Source organism: Rhopalosiphum padi, chromosome 1, assembly GCF_020882245.1.
Source record: "Rhopalosiphum padi isolate XX-2018 chromosome 1, ASM2088224v1, whole genome shotgun sequence".
Taxonomy (NCBI): Eukaryota; Metazoa; Arthropoda; class Insecta; order Hemiptera; family Aphididae; genus Rhopalosiphum; species Rhopalosiphum padi.
Window position 1 is genome coordinate 42,378,145 of NC_083597.1, and position 18,398 is coordinate 42,396,542.

Consider the following 18,398-nt stretch of genomic DNA (forward strand, 5'->3'; position numbering starts at 1 on the left):
TGAAGACTACGGGCGCTTCCCGACCGAACGTACGGCTGAGCTGATGTCTTGGCACGTTTGGCAAGCTCCGAAAGCGAATTAAACGGCTTGAACGACTGCCAAAAGAAATTTAAAACACGAAATGCTTACACACAAACATATTTCTGAAATGACAAAAATTAGTTTCAATATACTCGTCTTCTAGTGCATCAATTTATGTATTTCAAATTTCGCTTTCTTTTTTGGTCCGAAATTGACGTGAAAATCGTTTTAGCTAATTTTTTTCTAAAACACTTTGGTCAAGGTTATTTGTATTTATATATATATATATTAAATTAGTTCAAATATTTTTAAAACTTTTTACGGATAATGGCAATTTTGTTCACTTAGAAACTTAAAATTAAACTCATCACTCAGCACACGTCAACGGTTTAAAGAATATACTTGAAGAAAAAATGAAACATTGCACCGTGCAAAAATAGTTAGTCTCACCTAGTTTATGCCAAGGTCAACGAATTGTACTAACTATAAAAATTTAGCTTTTTGGGACACCAAACATTACATGTTCACATTGTACTTAAAAAAGGATCATTACAAGTAGGTACCCAATTGCGGCGATTGTAAATTACCCGAAACTATTCACTTACGTTATAAACTTTACCAAGGTCAATATTCAATAGTACTATGAAAAAAATTATCATTGCCAAGCATTATTGCAAGATTTAAGTATAACATTTTTTGCCAAAGCACCCACCTGAAAACACCAGATTGTCTAAAAAGCAGACCAAACATAATAAAATGGATACTTATTAATACATACGACATTTTTGATAGATTAAATTTGGCAACTACGATAAACTATGACACAACTACGTAGTGCAAATGATATTATACTTATATTTCAATAACTCATTGAAGTTCAGTCTTAAATTATAAATATTATAATTTTAATTTATCTAAATTTAGATTATTAAACCTTAAAGTTCCGTGAAGTTGATACCTGCATTCAAATACTAAATATAATGAATATATATTTACATAAGTATAAACAAATATAAAAACGTTACCAGAAACATGTTATTATTATTAAGTACACAATACAGTTTTCTCCATTACATGCAAAATACTTTTGTACTCGTTTACCTAAACAATGTGAACTTTGAAAGTTGGCTATAAGGAATGTTAGTTTATGCCAAATGCCATATAAACCTTAAAAAAATAAAGTAATGTCAGATTTATGCTACGGTGAATTGACAGATTGGGTATCTTCCAAGTTCCAATAAACATAGTAGTAATAACACCCCAGTGCAAAAGATGTTAGAAGATGGTGATTAAAAACCGATTGTATTTTTCGTTTGAAATCATCATATATTATAATCTTTAATCAAAATGCAATGCGTGTGGTATAAAGTATAGGATAGCTTTTGAAAAAATTAAGTTTTGGCGAAACGTCAAGCTAAAAATGACTTAGTCCGGATTGATTATAAAAACATTTTCTTGGCACATCGGAACGCGCGGACTGTTTTCGCAATTAAATTTCTCGTGATAATCAACAACAATAATACTAACACTCGTAGTGTTTATTTACATAGACAAAACATTGAACCATGTCGTAAAAAATTGCCTTATCCATTGATTTATTTCGAAATTATAAACATAAATGCGTTTGACTTTATAATTGTTATAATGCACAATATTAAGTAAAATATATCTAACGAACTTGGTTTTTTATTGGATATTTGCCACGAAAAAAACCTCATACCTACAGCGACATCTTTCCCATGAATTGAGCTAGCCACAAGATGAATATTAAATGTTATATTAAAATATACCTATATGTTATTATTTGTTTATATGTTTTAAATGTTGTGTTTTACTTATAATAACGTACGTACTGTGTTTAAGTATACCATAAAAATCTGTCATACCTTCGCATTTGAGGCCTTGTTTGAACAACCCGTACAAAAGTGAACCACAGTGATCACAAAATGTTGGTGACATGAAATTATATCCTTTGAAACGATGTGGTACATCTATTTTGAATCGTTCTCTTAAATACTGTAAATCAATATAAATTTAAATTACACTATTATAGCTTAAAAAATAGTATTATTGATTAATGTAAATCAACTAGGTGCATGATACACCATAAAACAAACTGAATTAAACATAACAATTGTTTTAAAAACATTTGTGCGTGGTAAAATACTACTAAGCCACATAAAATGTAAGTACTTCGAAGAACATAATTGGCTATTTATTTTATAACTTAGGCCCTTATGCTTGTTGATGTTATAGTTATAAATTTAGTCTGATTATCCACACATTTATCTGCAGTTTAAATTCCATCATATTTTAGCAATATATTTTTCTATTTTAAAAATAACTAGTCTAGTACTTAATTATAAAAAATAACCATTCAAAATCATGGATTTTGTATAGCGTAAAATCATGTTTTCAGAATACAAATTGTGTAATTGTATAATGCATGCTGAGTACCTCGTAGGTAATTCCAAAAGATTACTAATGGCTAATGTATACTAGTCATCGTCTCATAAATCATTACATTCATTACATATTAAACTATTGTCACTTAAATGTTTACTTATATAAAAAAGAAACTAAATATAATGCGTTTATTGATAATTAAATTACCTTTATAAGTGCAAAAAGTATTTGCCTTATTTGCTTTCTCATAAAAATAGTCTATGTATAGGTACTACTATAGAAACCTCATACCTATCAAATTGTATGTGACATTTTAATAATCATTATCAGTTGTATTACTAAGTGTTTACATTCATTATTACTTAGATGGATCTTAATTTGATTATAAATTATAATCCTTCCGAATATTGTATACTAATAGAAAACACAAATTATATTAAATTTAATAGATATCATAATAAATGCGAATTAATTAAAATAAATAGTAATTATTGAAATCTAAACTCTAAGTCTAATTTGTATAAATAATATTATATAATGTAAAATTTAAATCAATATACTGTGGAAATAAATAGGGTGAAAACATTTACCTATATTAATAACAAGACAATTTGTTGATCAAATTTTAAATGGCTTCTGAAATATAACTTTATATAAACATTACACTTATAAGTTATAAGTGATATAAATTAATTAATGTAAATTTGTAATAAATAACAAAAAATATAATAAAGGTAATAGTTTCCTTAAGTTAGTTATAAATTGCTTATGCATATTATACATTAAACTCATAAACAAATGATACAATCAGTGGAGCAGAAATAGTGCTAAGGAATTTTTAGAACTACCCAACATATTTTTGTACGTGCGATTTAAAAAAAAAAATGTTCCAATCACTAAACAACCAAAATTTAGAAAACTAAAAATGATTTACATACTTAAATAGGTATTATTAATACTATCTATATTCTATATATTTTCTATATTTAATTACAATAAAAAAATTACAATTTATCACAGATTAAAATTCTCTCTTTTTCTTTTTCTTAAGTCTCTACTCAAATTGAACATAGTTTTCTATTAACTGAGCAAAATTATAATTACATTCATCAAAATAATATCATATATAATTAAAATATAAAAGTTTTTTTAATTGACAAAATAAAATATAATTGTATAAAATTATGATAAATAAGTATCGCCAAGAACTTACAAATTGTAGATACTAACCGAATTATATTTCGTTAATTATATTAATATTCGAATTAAGGTTAGTCTTTGCTCTTCTGATATTTTTTTAGGCAGTTGCCTGATGTAGATTTTTTACAGGGGCGGTGATTATGGCGGGTGTGTGGGGATAGATTTCCCCAGTGCCGTATTATTTTAATTATTATAATATTCTAAATAATTTTGTTTTTAATAGAATTTAAGGTTTTTTTTTAGAAATAAAGTTAACAGTTTTCTACTAAAAAAATTGAATCCTCTCCCCGAGAAAAATTTCTAATTACGCCACTAGTGTTTTACCGTTAATGTTTAAGATAAGCTTATTTTAAAATCTGGTTACTAGTCTATTATTTCTAATTATTATCCGATATCCAATCAATATTTTGTCTCTAAAATATGTGAGTCTCTACTTTTAAATGTTATATATTCATAAAATGGGAGTTTGTGATTTGCACCAAAATAAGGATATGTAATTTGCACCACCGACAGGTAGTCAAAAATAGAATTTGTAATTTATATTAGGATATAGAAACTTATCGAAAAAATGATCGATTTTAATTTTGGTGCAAATTACAAACGCATTTTTAAAAAAGTGGTGCAAATTACACATGTTGTATATATTTTGGGTCAATTTTGGTGCAAATTGACTACAGCCCATAAAATCACCTGTTAACTATATCCTTACATTGAAACAGCAGTTTTCAGCTAGTGCGTTTTACTACCACTGTAATACCTAACATTATTTATTTACTTCAGACAGGCCCGTGCGCAAGATTTTTTCATTGCTTTAATCAGTAGCATAAATATAACTTTTATCAGGGACGAGTTTTACTTTATATTTAATTTATTTGTAATTCATAGTTAATTTAAAATGTATTTAAATTAAATTGATTATATTCCACTCTATATGTGTAATAATTTCTATAATTTAGGGTTTAATTTTATAAAATATAATCAATCTTTTGCTGTTAGTTTGATATTTCATTTAAGATTTCTTATGGGCTAATTTGTATTGTACAATAAATAAAATGTATAGCTATGCAATTAATTTATATCATATTTAAATTTACCAATATTCCATTATAAAAAACACTATAAAAATGGGCGAACCATTATAATAAACAATTAGTCAATAATCAAATTATAGTCAAACATATATTTTATTAATCATTCGTACACTTGGAAAATTAATTATCAATGGATTTTCAAAAATTTGATATTTCTTTGCTCATCTACTTTAACACATTATATCAATATATATTATTTATATAACAATCGTGACTTTTTTTTTATTTTTCATGTGTCGGGGTGAAATAAGCAACCCATCCACCCCTCCTTCATCAGAATATTTACAACACTTGATTTTATTGTTTTAAAACTTAAATAAATGCAAAGGTACATTTTTTTTTTCAAAGTACAGACTATATCAACACTATAATAATTATACAATAATTGTTAGTTACTCATTAATAGTACAATATTACACAATTTTACTATTACACAGAACTCAAAACTTATAGTTACAGCAGTTCTTGATTGTTATATTGTTCTTATTTTGAATAATTTCGAATTTCGATCTAACGAATTATAGTAGAAATTGAATTCATTAAAATGTAACTATTGTATTTTAAGATGCCTATCATAATAAAAATTTATTTATTACAATTTTTTTCAATAAAATTGGATATTTTATTTAAAAATTAACGATTTTTCATCATACCTAACGGTTTTAATAATTTGGTTGTAATTCAAAAAATAATAATTAATTAAATAGACTTGAAATATTTCTTTATATAATAGTACTTCTATTTATAATTTATGTATAAATATAGAGAATTAAACTATTTACTTAACAAAATAACTATCTGATTAATGATTATAGTATTTATATAAGAACGTAGGTAATTTAGAAAAGTTTCGTGTACAAAGAAAAATAAAGAGAAAACAAATGTTATTAACAGAAAGTAAAATAAAACAGTTAAATACTAATAAAATAATACAGAACTACTAAGTATAATATATGAATATAACCTAATGCAATAATACATATTATAAATATCGATAGATTTAGTTTAATTTATTTGAATTATGGCAATCATTATTGTTTATACAACATTACGCTATCTAATATTACCTATGAACCTATACCTAAAAATAGGTTTTTTCTTTTGAATTTAAAATCCATTATACAAGTGAATAATATATAGTTTCGATTAATTAATCATCTTATGATATTTTAATAATACAGATAAAAATAATGCACTAATAATTGATACTAAGTTACTAAAGATAATATTATTAATATTATACTCCACGCACGCCATAATAGTATTTCATTTAATTTAAACATCAGAATTTAAAATAAACTAAAAAATGTTATAATAATAAAAGGTGTTAATGTTTTATAAATTAATTACTAATGTCGGTCATATTAAAAAATTGTATTATTTGTGTTTTTAAATTTAAAAAATGTGTCCATAGAAAAAAATGAAAAATGACCAGAAATACTAATTCGTTTTAACAAAATATTTATTGATTTTGTTTCACAATACCTGAGAGAAGATACTTTCTTTATAATATGTGTTATTAAAAATTATTAATAATTTAAAAAAAAAAACAAAAATAATTTAAAGCTTATATAAGATTAATATTAAAAATAACTACTTAATACCTATTTCATTAAAATTAGTAATAAATTTATGTATCAATAAATTTTAAAAGATATGTCAATTTTTATATTCAGGAAATAATATGTTTGATAAATAAACAATAAAAGTCTAAATGTAATTTGTTGCTGATATTTAACAACTCTCAGCCATGTGTTGTCGTGTTGATATACTTATATTTTGTTTATTACTTTGTTTTTTCATTAGTCATAGCTAGACCATAGTCCATAGTAATTTCATAAGTACGACAACATGGTTAACACGTGTTTAATGTAAATATGTCAACTTATACTATAAGATAATTTTTAGAATTAGCTCTTGGAATCTTCTCATCAATAATAAAATTAATATTTTTTAGTATTTTACCATTTCACAAGACACCTTTTTAATACTTTACAATTTTTCATTTTAATAATGTCTTCGAACAAATTATTAATAATAGCCTATTTCATTCGTAGTTTGATCGACTCACCACAGTGCTTTCTGTATCGCGCCCGGTGCCTGGACATTGTATAAGAAGTTTGTCGTGACATTTTTTATGTACAGCTGTTTGACAAGCTAAAAAAATACTTGAATTAACAAAATATACTTAAAATACATTATTTTACAGTTTGACAATATATTAATTCTATAGTGACGATGTTAAACCATCATTATTATATACTATATTATACAATACATGAATGGTGATGCTTACATTGACATTGATATCCTTGTTTTCCAAAACCCCTATAACATTAAAATGATAAAATAATGAAGAATTTTATAAAGAAGATTTGTATTAAATTAAATATTAGCTATTTAAATTTTAAAGGTAAATCTTAATTTCTATTTTTTACCATAAAAAATCTTTGCAAAAGGCACAAAACGTCGGTTGTCTGAAAAATTTAGCTAAAAACTTATGTCCTTTTACGATATGTACTTTTTGATGTTTAATCGCACCACGTCTTCTAGTAATTGCATGGCCTCTGGCTATATCAACTCGTTGTTGTACTATAAAAAAATAAATAAATAAATGTAATCAACATTTACTTCAGTTTATTACTACTTACTAGTAATAATAAATAATTTAAATGTACTAACTATTTCTAACTATCTTAAAATTGTATTATTATACATCATACATAAATTAACTAAATAATTATAGTTTTTTTTAATAAAACTAATGAATTTAATAATTTTAATTATATTAAAATAGTACAAGTTCATATAACCCCGTGTAAAGTGTAAATATCATTATTGAATAATTATTTATCGATAATAAAAAACTTTTAAAATAATATTTTCTAATATTCATGCTAAAAAATGGCATTAAATGAAAAATAATGCCATTACTCCCCTGCTATCAACGTTATTGACCAAAATAAATTGGTAATTATCATTATAAACTAGACGTTAGTTGTTCAAGTGAATCCCAAATAATAAAATAATATTACAAATTAAAATATTAAAATATAAAATAGGTATTAAATTTAAATTTAAACAATGTATTATTACATTATACTATAACTTATTTAATTTACAAGAAGTACTTCAGTGACATTTACTGTTGTTTTTTACATAACTGATCAGTATTCGAAATACATATTTTATTGTTGCAAGTTTGCAACCAGTCTTAATATGGGTTACATACGAATTGCATCCCTATTTAAAATTGCGATTAGTGACATACTAATTGCGTCCCGATTATTTTTATCCCTGAATTCAGAATGAATAAAAAATAATATTAGGTAATGACGTTACCGTAAAAACACGTTTTGATTATATTAAAACTGTATCATTTAAATTTTTATCAATCCATAAATAATATTATAATAACATTTTAATATAATAATACAATAACCTAATCTTACTTGTATTTTTAACAAATTAACGACGAAAACAATATTTTTGATGTACCTACATAATTACGAATCGATGAAAACAACATTTTTAACCTACCATTAACAATAAAATATTTAATGTTGCTATTGACAGTAATAAGTCTGTCTTAAATGGGAAGGAAAATAATTTATTTATATATTGAACTCTATCAGTGTGGTTGTTGAATATCATCATTTATCGGGACGCAATTCGTTCGCTGCATTAATATGACAATGCTTTGGACTTTGAGGTACAGAGGGCCGTTAGGCGATGACTGTGCAGGTTTCATACACGGGTTACAAAAATGTTTCATCGTTGAAAGTTGAAACAAACGCTGTGCAGAATCGTAAAATTTTTATTTCCATATTATCTACCTAGTAATAATGTGTTGACATTTTCGTCTGTCGATAACTTATTGTTTAGTTGAAGTCTGACTAATAATATCTAACTAGTCTATATATAATTACATATAATTATATAATCTCCCTACACCTATATGAGCGACACTAACTTATAATGTTCTTAACACAGTTGGGCAAAATATTATCTAGAATCTAGATGATTAATCGAATAAGAATAATGTATTCAAATAAAAAATTATTCGAATAAACATATTTGAAAATTATTCGTTTAAAAATGTATTTGAATAATTTTCAAACATAATGCTAATATAAAATATAAATATAATATTTGAATTCTTTAGTTTCTAGTTTCTTCTTTAGATAGTTCAATATTTGATTCATTTATAGTATTTTTCTATTTATTTGAAATAAAAGAAGATTTACAATCGTGAAATCAAAATACAATGTTAACTATTGTTTTTTAATTTAAAAATGTTTTGATTATCAAAATACCAACCATATATGTTAACTAAGAAAAAATTACTGAAAATTATTTGAATAATTTTTTATTCGAATAAAATATTACCTATATAAATAATCATCCAAATAAAATTTTATTCAAATGATCCCCAACTCTGGTTGTTACATTGACAATGATCATTTGTTGTGTCAAACATCATTGATAGTAAGCGTATTATTAAAAATTGAATTTAAATTATAGAGTAATAAAAATATAACTCTATACAATCTTAATATAAAATATTAGAAACAACTTTATTCCAGTAACTATATAGAATATAGATGGATACACTACATTTATTTTAACTTTTTATTAATTCGTGGTTCATTCACCGTTAATTATATTCTACATATTAATAAATTGTATTATTTGTATTAAATTTGAGTTTACGGGCGTTTATTAAATAAATAAATAATTTATTGTTAATAAAATCAACAGTTCTATGAATTATATATCTAAAAACTAAAAAAAAACTAAAAACTATTATTTTAGTTACCACTGAAAACTAAATTAAATTTAGTATTTTTTTTTCGATAATAAATTTTAATTATTTTATCAATGTATTAATTTATTAATTTATTAGGTATACGATGTAAAAACCAAATGGCAGAGTGGAAAATGTTCACTTAAAAACTGGTATAAATTTGCAAGCAGTGGTCAAAGTAAAAAAATATCTTAAGTTTGTTTATAATACTTTATTATTATTTTTTTATTAATTATATTTTTATCTTTATATTATTAAATTATTAAATAGTAATTTGAAAACTCTCGTTAAAATTTTTTTAGAAGCATTAGTAAAAAGTAAAATTTTCATTTTACATTATATCTAAGTATATATTGCAATTTAAAGGCAGTCAAACTCGCGGTGTAGACTGGCGATTTCTGACTTTCAGACATACATTATAATCATAACAAATTCATTTGTTGTTAGTATATCATTATTTTTAAAATTTATACCGCATTCAATGAATTTCTTTATTATTAATATTTCATAAGGATATTAACGTAATTTACTAAATAATTACGATAATTTCCACATTTTTCAGCGAATAACGTTATATTACGATATATAACGTAACATAAACATATATATTTTTTATAAAAGACACCGTCCATGATCCAATTGGATGTGATATAATAAATTATACTATATTAAATTAGTTAAAGCTAATTAAATAAATTAGTTATTAATAGTTATTTTTAAAAATATACTATTACTGTCTTTCAGTACGAGAAATATATTCAGGACCACTATTAAACTAGTGTTAATATTAATATTTCAAAAAAAAAAAAAAAAAAAAAAAAAAAAAAATAGGTAAATATAAAACTGTAAGATCTATTTTAAATTATAACTGAATAAATCTTAGACTCATAAAATGAATTAATAATTTTTAAGATTTATTCACTGATAAATAATATAAGTATCTAAAAATGTCTAGTATAGTAATATAGTGAATTGGCTATAGATTTTGGCGTAACTCCTTTAGGCTTTAGTCTATAAAATTGAGGCCAATAAACAAATCCAGTAAAGTATTAGTAAACACAAAAATATAGAATTTAGTTATACCTAGTCTAAAAACCAATAAATAATGAATCACAATTTATAACGGTAAACATTTATTTTTAATGTAAATAAGATATATTAAAACCCAATATTTAGATTTTAAGTAAATATTTACTTTAACACATAATAGATACTAAAAATTAAAAACCATCAAAAACAAAAATCATTTTTTTATTTTATGGTAGTCCACTTTTGCTTAAACTAACAATTGGAAGAAATAAAATTGTTATTTAGTAAAAAAATGTATCAAGGTTTTACTCAATATTCATTATATATACTTACAGCTGTCTGCTAAATCTGCATCAGCTAAATTGTAACTCGTTGGAAGTAACCCTTGTGGAATTTTACTTCGACCTCTGCTCTATAAGTTAATAAAAACATAATTATAATTAATCAAGGAATTAAATAATATTATAGTATAAAATTAACAATTATTTTATAAATTCTTATAATACAATTGTGATTCTATTAAATTTTTTATCATGTGCTAATTTTACTTTTTAAAACATATTAAATATAAATGTATATTAGTATATTTCATCCATTAAACCGAAAACCTTATTGCTGGAAAGTATAAAAAGTAATTAAAGAAAAATAGTAACTTTAAAGGAATTATCTATTGTCTTTATTAACGTACATTGTCCATACGCGCGTTAAGTATATTTTTACTATAGGTACTTTTGTCTTTAAAGTTTAAGGTATATTTGAACTCACCTTATGTATAAATGGCTTTGTTATATGTCTAAAATCTACGTAAATAAATAAACTTATTATGTTTGGCAATTCACGGTGTCACGGTGATTTTATCTGTTTGTTAACAGAATTTTAATATTCAAAAAACAATTTATTCAAAAAAACGGAACTACACTGTTACAATAAAATTTCTAAAATCTATTGAATAAATTATAGTAGGTAGGTAGACAATAATTTTCGTTGTACGCCACTGCAACATTTAGATAGTATAATATTTCAATATTTTATTATTATTAAACGATCAAGAATTATAAAAAAGAATTATTAATATAATACAGCAAAACTATTTCTAAAAAATAAGCTCAACAAGCACTCGATCAGTCAAAATTTCTTTTTTCTTTTACTCTTCCGTAAACCCGAATTTTTCTGACGTTTGAGCCAAATTTCGGATCATGAGTCCATGACCCTGCGCAAATGAGTATGATACAAAATATTATTATCTATTGTGAAAGTGTTTTAGCCGACGTGACTCCATATTATACTGCACAAATAGTATTGCCTTGATGAACATTTGATAAGACTTAACGTATATTATAAAAACCCCAAAATTTACTAAAAAATCCTTTATCAAAAATTTTGGCGTTATTTTTTTTATGTATTATACAATTTAATTATTATAATAAAACAAAACATTGAAAAAATGCCCTTAACATAGGTGGAAATCCATTGAAAAAGTTGGGGGGCTACGATTTTTCTCATAAACCAAAGTCGTTAGAAATGTATTAATTGTATGCAATATACTCGTATGTATGTATAATGGATTTTATTTTTATTTTAATTTAGTGAGATAGATCTCTGAAACTGGAAAGCGGATTTTGTTGTTTGCGGTCTTGTTAGATTCACATTAGCTAAGAGAAGTGCAGTGAAGATTTTCAGAACTTTATATTTTATAATTAATTCACTACAGAGCTTCAAAAAAAATTAAAACACATTTTATTGGGAGTTTTTTAAGTTTTTCAACTTTATAGCTTTGTAATGACTTAACGATTGAAGATAAAGTTCTGAAAATCTTCACAGCACTTCTCCTAGAGTCCTAGACTATGTAAATCTAACAAGACCCAAAATAACAAAACCCGTTCTCCAATTTCGGTAATCTACAACTCTAAATGAAAATCTAGCAAAAAATAACTATTTTTTTAACTATGAAAATTTTTTATATATATTGTATTTCCAAATTAATATAATTTTATATATTTTTTTTATTCGACAGACGATAAAACAAATCACTATAGGACGACAGTGTTCCAACTTATAATTTTAATTTTCGTATAAAATATTATATAAACAAATTTATAATATAAAAATTATTATTTGTTATATTTCTTGTTTTTTAAGAATATAAGCTTAGTGGGATTTTCCGGTTTCCGCCAATGCTTAAAACCCCTAAAAGTATTAATTTCTCTATTGAACATTTCTCTTCCCACAGCTGTAGGAAAATCTTCAGAAAAAGGAAAAATCCTTAAATCTGGCATTATATAATAATCTAAATATTCTAATGAACGGTGCTTGGGGCGGTGCAGTGGGTGACATAGTTAATCGTTAACCGTAAGAAACGCGCGCTAATTTCGATCCTCTTGACGGTATGTCCCTTCTGAGCCGTTTCTCGTTTATAAAATGACGCGTTCGCCGTCATCGGCGACGGCACCGCCACTGCATTATTATTGTGTTGTAACATACGTAGGAGCGGTGCCGAACAGTGGCGAAGTGGGCGCGGCGGTATATCCGTCCGTTCGTCTTCGTTCTATTTTGGTCCACCGGCTCATCCGAGGATCGTCCGAATATTTTCATCGGCGGTGTGCGCACCGCGTCGTCATATTATTATTATAATTATAATATCATTTTAATTTTTCACGTGAAATAATAAAGTATCATCGTAATAAAAATATGTATCAAATTATTGGTCCGCCCAACGATGACGTTATCTATACAGCGCCGCAAACACCACAGGAGCAATGTACGAGTAAAAAGGTCTCCTTAGCGCGTGCTTGGGGCCTCATGCAACAACTACAATTTTAAACTTGGCTTTTGAAATGACTGATCGTGTGAAAATTTTATTTTTTTTTATACAAATCTGTTATTTACAATTTAGTAATTATAAGCAATATACGATAATGTAAGCTTTTGAATTGCCTAATGTAAAATTATTTACTTAGCAAAGACAATATTTTATTTTAAGTGTTTTTACACGTGTCTCATTTACGTTACTAATGCTAGAGCTATAGTCATGTAGCCTATATCTGTGTCTTAGTCCTTTAAACAGGATCCCAGTTGCGGCACTAGATGTGATGGGTATGTCGGAGAAAGTGTCTTTTATCCAGTTGAGTTTTGAATAATTATATAATATCATATGTAACTAATGTTGCGGGTTATACCAATATTGTAGCCAAAATAAAACATTGATTCGCGGAAATGAATGTCGTGTACTCATAACTAAATGTATTATGACGTTGTAACGTTAGTCCAAAGATATATACAGGTACGAGTTTACTTCCAAAAAAAAAAAAACACTGCGAAACTAACTATCTGACGTAAACCACCCCACGAATAAATGGTCGATACAGCAAAAAACCAACCACGTGGACTTACAACACAGGTACCGTGTCTCTCTCCCTCCTCCTCAGAAATTATATAAAATATTTGTTTATTATTTATTGATGTCATTACTCATTAAGGGTTAATGTATTACAGTAGACTTGTTGTATTACCTCGGAACGGTGGTTGCTGCGGGACCGGTTGTCTGCAGTTTGTTTTTTTTGAGAGTTGTTGCTACAACTCCTCTTCCTGTTGCCAGTGAACATCATCGTGATGTCGGCGTGTTGTATTCTCATTCTGTGACTACCGGCGGTGCTCCGGCCCTCATCAGCTGCGGACCGACGTCGTGCCCGCCCGGCGTGTCTCTATTTTATATCTTAGCGCGTGCAGTCGACCACCTGCTCCGCGTAATACCTATATCGCGTATCTAACGTACCTCGAGTATCTCCCGTTCGTCTATATTAATATTTAATAAAAATGTAAAATACATTAAAATAATATATAACGACACAAAAATCGATATTGGAAAAATATTACGATTGTTATATACTCAATAGATATATTATGTACATACTTCCGACGAATGTACGCGATATAATTGAAGTAGTGCTTGCCCGAGTCGATGAGAATATACGTCCGTTTATAGGTCACGACTTAGAATACATGGTTAATTATTTTTGGACCGAAATTTTTGATCCATGATGCCGATGGGGTGGGTGCCGGGCGAATAGTCGTTGAAGAGGAGGGAGGGGGCAGCGGAATTTTTTTTATTTTAATATACGATTATTAAAACGCCGACCGTCGTGGATTTATTAAAGTAACGAGCCGTATATAATATATTTTATATAAAAGGTACCTACGTCCTTTTGCTCGCCGACTAGTACAATGTTAATTATTGTTTGTTGTTGTTGTTGTTGTGGTCATACATTGTGCACAATACGATAATACAATAGGACTATTATAATATTATTGCGAAAAACGAGACACGCGTACACAACGACGGCGACGGCGACGACGACAGTCGTACGGTGGTCGGTCGCGCGCGTGTTAAAAATAGAAATTCTCGGATGAACCGCGGTCGCATCATGACTGGAGTGCGCGCCGGCCGAATTTCGCGCCCGTTGTTTTGACTGCGACACCGATGGCTACATCACCACCCCCTCCCTGTCCCTTCGGCACTCCCACCTCATGGTGTTACCCGATGGAAGACATGAAGCATGCCGGCTCACAGCGTATTCGCGTAGTTGCGTATACAGCCACGCGTGACCCCTTTTTTCTTCGCATTTTTTCATTTTACGATATCGTTTCAAGTGCAATTCATAATCGTTCATAATATTATTTTGTGTAATTGTATGCATGTAAAAAGTGCAATAAAAAAATAAAATAATATATTATGTAACTTATAAACACTAAATACTCACGTTTGAATTTTTCCCTTCAACAAACACGTCAAGTCGGATCGATGTGAATGTAAATACGTGTACAAGGTATAATATTATGGAATTTTTTTCTTTGTGCAACAGTGTGAAATAATAATATAAAATTAATAAATGAATAAAACACACTTAGAAACCGTTTAGACAATAACGTGACGAGTGCGATTATTAATTATTACCATTTACAAAGAATGATAACATCGTCACTTTTCTGTACAATTAGTTGGCGACTGGCGAGTTAAATATCAAATTCAACGCTGCCCACTGATGACGCCCGACATGAACACATGATGTATGGTATATAGATTGTTACCATACAAAATAGATCACTATTCACTATAAACAGTATAATACATCATCTAAAAATTAATAATGCTTGGCTATAATTTAAATATTTAAGAATTCAATTATTTCGATTTTATAATACCTATAATAAAACGCTTAAGTATATCTTATGACCCATACAATTATGATATATCAATAAAAATTAACGGCGTTGTAGATAGACAATTAAACGTACACAATAATAGTAATAAATTCCATTTTTATGATACCTATCTACTAATCCAAGGCTATGCATATGGCAAATTAACTACTTTTCGCTTAGCTCGTTTAACCTTGCGGATACGGGAGGGGGAGATGATGGGGCGATCACCCCTCATTGGGCCGTATTTTTTATATTATAAAATTGAGCTCAAAGCTGATATTTTTATTTGCTAATAACATATAGAGCATTAGTTGTTGAAATAATGCAAATAATTATTGGCCTCCAATAAATTACAGTTTATATGAAAATAGATAATTTAATTTTTTTTAAATCCCCCCCCCAAGTGACTTCTGGATCCGCTACTGATTTCAGTTAAGATAAAAGTTACCTAAAATATTTTTTAACTTTGTCAAATGTAAAATTAATTTAACTTAGTAAAGATAAAAAATTTGTATATCTTCTAATTGGTATTTATAATGTTGTGAATAGCATAGGTATTACCATTGATTATACATAGGTCATAGAATAACATATTGATGGAGGTTCCATCCCCAGGGTTTGTTTAATTCTTTTTATGTAAATATTAAAATTTACAAATAGATTTTGGTATACCTATCATTTATGCCATTGTACCAATTTGAGAGAGTGTACAGATACATACCTCAATTTAATGATATTGTTATAATCACCTTTCATAAATACATCATATAACATCACCAATAATTTAGTACCTATATAAATTATTATAAACAGTAATATACCTATTTGTTTCATTAAATTAAGTTCATAAAGATTAAATATACATATTACACAGTTTTAAGACTATTTAATTGGATAACTTCTGTTGAAAATTTGAAATAATTAATAATAATACAATTGTTAGCAGTTGCATGTATAGATACATCTTACACATAACACATACAAATTGATCTAATTCAACATACATTACCAATATTATTTATTATTGTACATATGTGTTATTGTGACATTAAATATTAATTGTATATCTCACATTTATAATATAAAATATGATTTTTAGACTACTGGAGCTACTAGAGAAATTCTTTTCTAGTATTTCTGAACAAATCTTATGTAATTTAATTAACATTTCTTTTTGTTGATAAATCATAAGTCTATGAAACACCGTTGATCTATTCTTCAAACTTAACTCAACTTATCGGAATTATTAGAGTAAGTTACAATAATATAATAACATTTGGAAATGTTTTCTCCTTACCAATATGTTTTATACATAATATATTTAAATAATCTAATATTTTTATAATTTATATTCATATTTATGATAAAACACAAAAGACAAGTGTATCTTTTAGTAAATTTTCATATTTGATGGAAGTTGGATTCATTTTTCTATTAATTCCCATTTGTTATAAAATACTCTTTGTTAATAAGATTTGATATATATAAAAAAAAGTATATTGTAAATAATTTAAATTTAATAAAGAAATCAGATTCTTAGGTCATTAATCAGTCTTAGAATTTGCTCGTATGAGATTAAAAAATGAATAAAAAATTAATGTTATCCTTCTGTTCTTAGACGAATAAACATTTTGTAATTGATTATTATTCTTTCTCTAATCATACTAATGTCCAATACTTAGATTTTAATCAAGGCGTGTCAATTTGGTTAGTGGTTACTGGTTAGGATATAATTATGTCATAAAAATTATTTTATTTTATTATTGATATTATTAGCTTCAGCAACTATAGCTATAGCTAAATTACATACATAATTGTTCTATTTATTAAACACACAATAGACAAAACATAATGTCAGACTTACACGTTTTAGTTTGACATTTATATTCCGGCCCATGAAAGAACCAGTTCTGCACACATAGACTGACAGCATCATCCTATGTTGAACAACGCTAACATTATCGGTATATAGAATTGGTGGAGATGCGCAAACTTGGACATATTTTGGTCACTACCTAGATGCGTTCTCTTTTGGGTCGAAATATAAATGAATAGATCACAATTTATTATAAGTAAGGTTTGGATTTGAAGGTAATATATAAACAATAAAAATGCACTTAAAATGTGAAAACAATCAATTATTGACAATCTTAAATCTACTCAAGAACACATTTAAATTTATAGTATGTATACTTAAATAAACGTTAAATTAAATTTATCAAAATGTCTAACAGAGATAATAAAGCATACCCAAAAGATAATTTTAAACATAAAATCGACAATGTGTCATATTCACAAACTTTTATCGATTTAAATTGTAAATACATATTATGATCAATTGATAATTAAACACAAACAATAAAAAATGGAACCAATAAAAATATTTACAAAAGGCAAAAATATTCAAAAACAATGTTTATCCAATACCTTAGAAATTAAATGAAACACATTTCATGAAAAGAATTATTTTTCTATCATTATCAAAATAATAAGGCATTTGTCTTCAAATCCAAACCCTAATTATAAGCATTCTATAAATAATGTACTTCAATAACAAATGAACGTCAAATAATTTGTACAAAATCAATGTTTAAATTTGATTACATACTTGTAAAAAACATTTTCAACCACATTAAACAATGTAA

At 26.4% G+C, this 18,398-nt stretch overlaps 1 protein-coding gene and 1 long non-coding RNA gene across 2 annotated transcripts; one reads left to right on the forward strand and one right to left on the reverse strand.

Moving 5' to 3' along the window:
- Window positions 1-15: 15 nt before the first annotated feature.
- Window positions 16-14,981, reverse strand: LOC132918725 (protein kinase C-like 1). Its single transcript, XM_060980156.1, has 8 exons — window positions 14,465-14,981; window positions 14,064-14,346; window positions 10,888-10,966; window positions 7,157-7,310; window positions 7,015-7,046; window positions 6,790-6,875; window positions 1,908-2,037; window positions 16-143 (listed from the first exon to the last, which is right to left on the reverse strand). The coding sequence occupies exons 2-8, from the start codon at window positions 14,184-14,186 to the stop codon at window positions 79-81; spliced, it is 669 nt and encodes a 222-aa protein (XP_060836139.1). The 5' UTR covers window positions 14,187-14,346; window positions 14,465-14,981; the 3' UTR covers window positions 16-78.
- Window positions 14,982-15,160: 179 nt separating this feature from the next.
- On the forward strand, window positions 15,161-18,264 carry LOC132918728 (uncharacterized). Its single transcript, XR_009660538.1, has 3 exons — window positions 15,161-15,377; window positions 15,550-15,618; window positions 17,627-18,264. It is a non-coding gene; the product is annotated as an uncharacterized LOC132918728 (long non-coding RNA).
- The last annotated feature ends 134 nt before the right edge of the window (window positions 18,265-18,398 follow it).